The 9,358-nt window shown below is 35.4% G+C and overlaps 1 protein-coding gene across 13 annotated transcripts in view; it reads left to right on the top strand.

Annotated features, from left to right (window-relative positions):
- KANSL1L (KAT8 regulatory NSL complex subunit 1 like) overlaps positions 1 to 9,358 on the top strand; it is a 146,065-nt gene that overhangs the window by 64,825 nt on the left and 71,882 nt on the right. For all 13 annotated transcript variants that reach the window (XM_027122469.1, XM_027122493.1, XM_027122494.1 and 10 more), the window contains one exon: positions 2,764 to 2,885. In XM_027122469.1, the coding sequence (XP_026978270.1) occupies positions 2,764 to 2,885 (122 nt within the window). The remainder of the gene's footprint in view (positions 1 to 2,763; positions 2,886 to 9,358) is intronic.

Below are 9,358 nucleotides of genomic sequence, written 5' to 3' on the forward strand. Positions count from 1 at the left end.
TGCGAGCTCAGTAGTTGTAGCACGTGGGCTCAGTTACCCCCCAACATGTGGGATCTTAGTTCCCCCACCAGGGATCGAACCCGCTTCCCCTGCATTGTAAGGCAGATTCTTTACCACTGGACCGCCAGGGAAGTCCCTCTTGTATTTTTTCTTTCTCCTTGGTAGCACCAGTTTGTTTGGTTGGACGTGAGTTCACATCAGAACTGGCTAGTTTGCCGGGCCCAGGGCAAAATGAAATCACACAGCCCTTTGTTAAAAAGTTTTAAGTTTTAAGCCAGTGACAGCAGAACATTAACCAAACATGGGATCCTTCTGAGTGCAGCCCCATGTTACTGCACAGGTTGCTCACCTATGAAGGTGGCCTTGGGTATCATGTTCATTTTAAGTCCCATTGCTGACAGGAGTGTCAGAGGCTTTGGGAGGGAAAGGAACCAGGAGTTGTGAGAATACTAATGGCTCTAGACATGGAGAGGAAAAGGATGCAGAAAAGGGCAACACAAATCACTTGTAGAGGTCATTTATAAATTACCTGTGAACAGGTAATGTGCTCTTGAAACACATGCTAATAATGTTTTTATAGGCCAATTAAAAATTAAGTTGTTTTCAAATACTCATTGAAGAAGACAGTCTAGGGGTGAGTAAATGGAAGAAGGGGTGGCAAGCCTGATATTACACATATTTTTTTAAAATATAATCTATTGGTATATAACTGTTTGCCTGCCGTAGTGGAACTTGAGTATAGATCAGGTAATCCTTTGACTTGATTAAATTTACTGTTAGAGGAATGTTTTGCTTACCAAACTTATTTATGTTCCTCAAAAACAACTAAAGAGTTGGCAGTTAAGCTATAAAGGCACTATTGGGTTGTAGACTGATATGTGTTTTAAAAAATAACATTGATTCATAGTATTAATGCATACTTCCATTATTAGATAATATATTTTGTTCATAAATTGAAAGGTGACATTATTTTAGAACTTCAGATAATTTAAAATAAATTTCACACAGGTATATTTACATTAGAAACCTCATTATAAATAGCTAGTAAGTGTTTTGACTTTTAAAGTTGATTTTTTTTTCAGAGTTCAAATTATGCCTCTCCTAATTTTACTTTTATATTCATTTTTACCGTGAATTTTCTATCCCAAATATGGACTCAAGTATATGAGGTTTTCTTGGGCAGGAGTGGGGTGGTTGTTAGGGTAAAGCTGGAGGTTGGTTGTGACGCTGTCACTCTGGACCAATTGTTCACACATACTGATTAGCGACCTCCAATGGCTAAGAAGATTTTTAGATATTTTTGGAGGTGGAACAATGAGAAGAGTGTACTTTATAAATTTCTTTGTATGACCAAATTAATGAATACTTGATAGATGGATAAAGAGTGTATTGGTGATTTTGAAAACTAACTTTAATCTAAAAATGTATAATAATTTAAAAAATAAAGTCATTAGATATGTATTATTTTTCAAGAAAATAAGTGGTGAAAACATTTCAGGGTCTTCTTCATGGAAGACTTTTTGAAGAGTTCAAATATTATATTTAACTCTATCATATTCTCTAGTCTCATTTCTAATAGCATGTTATTTGTTTCATACAAATAGAGTTGCAAAATAATTATTCCATATGCCCTCGTATTTTAGAATAGAATATCCTTCAGTTAATAAAACAGTGAAATATGTCTATATATTTTTAAAATATAGTCACACTATATTAAGTAAGAAAACCAGATTTTAGAAAATTGATGCAGCATAATTTACTAAAAGGATGTGTGTATGCATGTGTGCATACATTCATGCTCACATATATTCAAAATAAAAAGTTTTTTCTTGGGGTATGGATATATACCAAGATATTAGCAATGGTTTTCTCTGTGAAATATGATTACAGGTTATTTTCTTTTCATTTTTGAAACCTCTTCATACTTTCCCTTTTTTCTACAATGAACTACGATGGATTACATGTGTAATGAAAAATGTTGTTATCCTTTTGTAGAAGTGTACTCTTTTCCATTGATGTGGTTTATGCTTATTATAATTGTTGTATGTGACTGTTTTGAGAATAATATAATATTTATTGTATATTACAAATATCTTACATATAAGTTTGGGATAAGGGTCAATGAAAATTTGGGGTACCTGAAAAAACTGGTATATTCAAATTAGGAAAAATACTGAGAAGTAGTATGGTATAGGATTCAAGCCTAAGTTTGAATCCTAGCTCCATTTCTTACCAATTTTATAATCCATGATCGAGCTGCTTAATCTGTCTTTGCTTCAACTTCCTCATCTGTAATTGATTTTAATAATAGTAGTGTCAGTAGTTCTAATATTATCTACTTTGCAAGTTGGTTGTAAAGATTAGAAATATTCTATGTTTAGTGCTTAGTATAGTACCTGGCACATAGTGAGCACTTAATAAATTATAGCTATGAGTTTGTTATTATTAATTTGGCTGCGTCAAAGAAAATATTTATGTAGATTCTATCAGCTGAGCTTAAATGTTATAGAGGATAGGATGAGTAGACAAAAGAACTGAAGCAAAAAATGATATGGAAAAAAAAGGGTACTTTAAAATGTAGATTTATTTATAATAATGGAAAAATCAGTAATGGTGTAAATTGTCTTTGTAGAGTAAAATATTTACTAAAACATAAACATTTACTTGTTTCATGAGAAGTTAAACTTTAATAGGCACTAAAGGTCTGAGATTTAGCCATATTCCTTGCTTAGCAGTAGTAAAAGATTTACTGTTTTCTTGCAGAGCGCACAGTTGACTGAGATCATCAGCAGTTTGATTGCCCCTCTCAACTTGTCCCCAATGTCATCACCCCTCTCCTCTAAATCCTGTAGCCGTAAATGTCTGGCTAATGGCATTTCCAGGAGGTAGGTGTCAGTGGGATAGTTTTGCTTCTAAATTTGGCTTTGCTTATTTTGTTTTGATCTTTTAAGTATTATAGCTTCTTTTTTCTTCTTAAGCATTATTAGAGTACAATCAATAAATCATGGATACATATTTAGATAACATCAAACTTTTATAACTAAGGGAACTATAAACCTGAGAATGAGGGATAAAGCTTTCCAGGAAGTTTCTAAATTTTTATAATGTTTCTAAAAATGAAAAACAGTGATACCATTTGCTACAGAAGTACTGCCATATTTAATATACCTTCCATTTTATACATTTTATAGTCTTCAGCTCCATACTGCCCTTGCAATACATTTTAAGAGTGAAAGACCCTACATATAGTTTGGGCATGGAAGATTGATTGGTAGATATCATCCATAAAATTCAGCTTAAGTTTTACTCATGTTGTAAATGAGTCATTTTGGTGGGTATTTTTTGTTTTGTTTTGTTTTTATTTTGGCCGCACTGCACAGCATGTGGAATCTTAGTTCCCTGACCAGGGATCGAACCCGCACCCCCTACATTAGGAGCAGGGAGTCTCACCCACTGGACCGCTAGGGAAGTTCCCCTAAAATGAGTCATTTTGTATCTCAACTTTTATAAGGTAAATTTTTTACTAAATGTAATTAATATAATAATTCCTATAATCCTTAGCAATTTATTATATCATGTTAGCAAAAAATATAAATATTATGAATCCTCTTTTGGGAACAACATTTGTTTTCTTTATTTTGCTTACATTTCTCTTTGAATCTTTCCTTTTAAAGATGCAGTTAGAATTTAAAAAGCTACTAGAATATTACTTTGTGTGTGCATCTAATTTTTTTTTCAAATAAAATTGCAGTGAGGGCTTCTTTGCTTTAAGTACCATAAAAGGACTAAGTGTAATTTAGTATCAGAAATATTTATATTAATAATTATATGATTTATTATTAAATTAAAAAATAAAACAAGAAAGGAAAATTCATACCATGGTAAAAATTATGTGAAGTAGCTATCAGCTTCTTAATGAGACTAGTGGATATAAACTAGTCTTAAAATAAAAATGCTGTTATTTTTATTTCTAATTTATTATTTTGAAAGTCTAATTTTTAATACTTTTACAGTTTTGTTTGTACTGGGTCATGTTTACATTGTTCTATTATGGAAACAGTTATTCTACTGGTTTTGCTTTATTTTTGTTAACTTTATATTCATTCCTTGTAACGCTGATGATTCACTTTGAAAGGAAAGATTCTCATGTGTTATACAGGATAACTATAATATCTTCATTTATGAGAACATTTTCTCATTAAGAAAGTCATAATTACAAGTTGAGCCATTAAACACCGTCAGATTGTGATTTTGGGCTAAGTCAATTTTAGGTAATATTTTATTTACCTAACTAGGCATTACACTATTATACATATACATGTGTGTGTGTGTGAGTGTGTGTGAGTGTGTGTGTGTGTGTGTGTACTAATTATCATTTTAATGTACTTACCTATATTTTTGGTCATTTATTCACAAAGTATTTATTGCATAACTGTTTGCTGTATGCCATATAGTCAAAGTCCTAGGAATACAATGATGAAGACAAGATCTCCACTTTTAAATACTTACAGTCTAGTAGATGAACCATGTCATTGTTTAAACTAACATATAATAATAATAGAATTGTGTGCAGTTGTTTGAATATTTGGTTTAAATAACTGTCATAGTTGAAAAACATACCTCATAAAGATATATAAATCCAAATGAGAGACCAGAAACAAGATGGTGGAGTAGAAGGATGTGCTCTCACTCCCTCTTGTGAGAACACCAGAATCACAACTAGCTGCTGGACAGTCATTGACAGGAAGACACTGGCACTCACCAAAAAGATACCCCACATCCAAACACAAAGGAGAAGCCACAATGAGACGGTAGGAGGGGCACAATCACAGTAAAATCAAATCCCATAACTGGTGGGTGGGTGACTCACAGACTGGAGAACACTTATGCCACAGAAGTCCACCCACTGGAGTGAAGGTTCTGAACCCCACGTCAGGCTTCCCAACCAGGGTTCCAGCAATGGGAGGAGGAATTCCTAGAGAATCAGACTTTGAAGCCTAGTGGGATTTGATTGCAGGACTTCAACAGGACTGGGGGAAACAGAGACCCCACACTTGGAGGGCACACAAAAAGTAGTGTGCACATCGGGACCCAGAAGAAGGAGCAGTGACCCCAGGGGAGACTGAACCAGACCTACCTGCTAGTGTTGAAGGGTCTCCTGCAGAGGTGGGGGGTGGCTGTGGCTCACCGTGGGGACAAGGACACTGGCAGCAGAAGATCTGGGAAGTACTCCTTGGCGTGAGCCCTCCCAGAGTCTGCCATTACCCCACCAAAGAGCCCAGGTAGGCTCCAGAGCTGGGTTGCCTCAGGCCAAACAACCAACAGGGAGGAAACCCAGCCCCACCCATCAGCACTCAAGTGGATTGAAGTTTTACTGAGCTCTGCCCACCAGAGCAACAGTCAGCTCTACCCACCACCAGACCCTCCCATCAGGAAACCTACACAAGCCTCTTAGATAGCCTCATCCACCAGAGGGCAGACAGCAGAAGCAAGAAGAACTACAATCCTGCAGCCTGTGGATCAAAAACCATATTCACAGAAAGATAGACAAGATGAAAAGGCAGAGGGCTATGTACTAGATGAAGGAACAAGATAAAACCCCAGAAAAACAACTAAATGAAGTGGAGATAAACAACCTTCCAGAAAAAGAATTCAGAATAATGATAGTGAAGATGATACAGGACCTTGGAAAACCAATGGAGGCAAAGGTCGAGAAGATACAAGAAATGTTTAGCAAAAACCTAGAAGAATTAAAGAACAAATAAACAGAGATGAACAATACAATAACTGAAATGAAAACTATGCTAGAAGGAATCAGTAGCTGAATAACTGAGGCAGAAGAACGGATAAGTGACCTAGAAGACAGAATGGTGGAATTCACTGCTGCAGAACAGAATAAAGAAAAAAGAATGAAAAGAAATGAAGACAGCCTAAGAGACCTCTGGGACAACATTAAATGCAACAACATTCACATTACAGGGGTCCCAGAAGGAGAAGAGAGAGAGGAAGGACCCAAGAAAATATTTGAAGAGATTATAGTCGAAAAATTCCCTAACTTGGGAAAGGAAATACCCACCCAAGTTTAGGAAGCGCAGCAAGTCCCATACAGGATAAACCCAAGGAGAAACACGCAGAGACACATAGTAATCAAATTGGCAAAAATTAAAGACAAAGAAAAATTATTGAAAGCAGCAAGGGAAAAACAACAAATACCATACAAGGGAACTCCCATAAGGTTAACAGCTGATTTCTCAGCAGAAACTTTACAAGACAATAGGGAGTTGCATGATATACTTAAAGTGATGAAAGGGAAGAAGGTACAACCAAGATTACTCTACCCAGCAAGGATCTCATTCAGATTTGATGGAGAAATCAAAAGCTTTACAGACAAGCAAAAGCTAAGAGAATTCAGCACCACCAAACCACCAAACCCGTTCTACAACGAATGCTAAACGAACTTCTCTAAGTGCAAAACACAAGATAAGAAAAGGACCTACAAAAACAAACCCAAAACATTAAGAAAATGGTCATAGGAACATACATATAATTACCTTAAACGTGAATGGGTTAAATGCTCCAACCAAAAGACACAGGCTTGCTGAATGAATACAAAAACAAGACCCATATACATGCTGTCTACAGGATATCCACTTCAGACCTGCAGACACATACAGGCTGAAAGTGAGGGGATGGAAAAAGTTATTCCATGCAAGTGGAAATCAAAAGAAACCTGGAGTAGCAATACTCATATCTGATAAAATAGACTTTAAAATTAAGAATGTTACAAGAGACAAGGAAGGACACTACATAATGATGAAGGGATCAATCCAAGAAGACGATATAACAATTATAAATATATATGTACCCAACATAGAAGCACCTTGATAAATAAGGCAACTAGTAACAGCTCTAAAAGAGGAAATCGAAGGTAACACAGTAATAGTGGGGGACTTTAACACCTCACTTACACCAATGGACAGATCATCCAAAATGAAAATATATAAGGAAACAGAAGCTTTAAATGACACAATAGACCAGATAGATTTAGTTGATATTTATAGGATATTCCATCCAAAAACAGCAGGATTACGCTTTCTTCTCAAGTGCGCACGGAACATTCTCCACGATAGATCACATCTTGGGTCACAAATCAAGCCTCAGTAAATTTAAGAAAATTAGAATCATATCAAGCATCTTTTCTGACCAAAATGCTTTGAGATTAGAAATCAGTTACAGGGGGAAAAACGTAAAAAACACAAACACATGGAGGCTAAACAATACGTTACTAAATAACCAAAAGATCACTGAAGAAATCAAATAGGAAATCAAAAAATACCTAGAGACAAATGACAATGAAAACACGACGATCCAAAACCTATGGGATGCAGCAAAAGCAGTTCTAAGAGGGAAGTTTATAGCAATACAAGCCTACCTCAAGAAACAAGAAACATCTCAAATAAACAATCTAACCTTACACCTAAAGGAACTAGAGAAAGAAGAACAAACAAAACCCAAAGTTAGCAGAAGGAAAGAAATCGCAAAGATCAGAGCAGAAATAAATGAAATAGAAACAAAGACAACAATAGCAAAGATCAACAAAACTAAAAGCTGGTTCTTTGAGAAGATAAACAAAATTGATAAACCATTAGCCAGACTCATCAAGAAAAAGAGGGAGAGGACTCAAATCAGTAAAATTAGAAATGAAAAAGGAGAAGTTACAACGGGCACCTCAGAAATACAAAGCATCGTAAGAGACTACTACAAGCAACTCTATGCCAATAAAATGGACAACCTGGAAGAAATGGACAAATTCTTAGAAAGGTATAACCTTCCCATACTGAATCAGGAAGAAATAGAAAATATGAACAGACCAATCACAAGTAATGAAATTGAAACTGTGATTAAAAATCTTCCAACAAACAAAAGTCCAGGACCAGATGGCTTCACAGGTGAATTCTATCAAACATTTAGAGAAGAGCTAAGACCCATCCTTCTCAAACTCTTCCAAAAAATTGTAGAGGAAGGAAAACTCCCAAACTCATTCTATGAGGCCACCATCACCCTGATACCAAAACCAGACAAAGATACAACAAAGAAAGAAAATTACAGACCAACATCACTGATGAATATAGATGCAAAAATCCTCAACAAAATACTAGCAAACAGAATCCAACAACACATTGAAAGGATCATACACCATGTTCAAGTGGGTTTTATCCCAGGGATGCAAGGATTCTTCAATATACCCAAATCAATCAATGTGATACATCATATTAACAAATTGAAGAATAAAAAGCATATGATCATCTCAATAGATGCAGGAAAACTTTTGACAAAATTCAACACCCATTTATGATCAAAACTCTCTAGAAAGTGGGCATAGAAGGTACCTACCTCGATATAATAAAGGCCATATATGACAAACCCACAGCAAACATCATTCTCAATGGTGAAAAATTAAAAGCATTTCCTCTAAGATCAGGAACAAACAAGAATGTCCACTCTCACCACTATTATTCAGCATAGTTTTGGAAGTCCTAGCCACGGCAATCAGAGAAGAAAAAGAAAAATAAGGAATCCAAATTGGAAAAGAAGAAGTAAAACTGTCACTGTTTTCAGATGACATGATACTGTACATAGAGAATCCTAAAAATGCCACCAGAAAACTACTAGAGCTAATCAGTGAATTTGGTAAAGTTGCAGTGTACAAAATTAATGCACAGAAATCTCTTGCATTCCTTTACACTAATGAAGAAAAATCTTAAAGGTAAATTAAGGAAACACTCCCATTTTCTACTGCAACAAAAAGAATAAAATACCTAGGAATAAACCTACCTAGGGAGACAAAAGACCTGTATGCAGAAAAGTATAAGACACTGATGAAAGAAATTAAAGATGATACCAACAGATGAAGAGATATACCATGTTCTTGGATTGGAAGAATCAATATTGTAAAAATGACTCTACTACCCAAAGCAATCTACAGATTCAATGCAATCCCTATCAAATTACCAATGACATTTTTTACGGAACTAGAACAAAAACTCTTAAAATTTGTATGGAGACACAAAAGACCCCAAATAGTCAAAGCAATCTTGAGGGAAAATATGGAGCTGGAGGAATCAGACTCCCTGACTTCAGACTATACTACAAAGCTACAGTAATCAAGACAGTATGGTACTGGCACAAAAACAGAAACACAGATCAATGGAACAAGATAGAAGCCCAGAATAAACCCATGCACCTATGGTCAACTAATCTATGACAAAGGAGGCAAGGATATATAATGGGGAAAAGACAGTCTCTTCAATAAGTGGTGCTGGGAAAACTGGACAGATACATGTAAAAGAATGAAATT

The sequence above is a fragment of the Aethalodelphis obliquidens genome, unplaced genomic scaffold (genome assembly GCF_003676395.1).
Source record: "Aethalodelphis obliquidens isolate GAN/ISIS:26980383/991018 unplaced genomic scaffold, ASM367639v1 scaffold2, whole genome shotgun sequence".
NCBI lineage: Eukaryota > Metazoa > Chordata > Mammalia > Artiodactyla > Delphinidae > Aethalodelphis > Aethalodelphis obliquidens.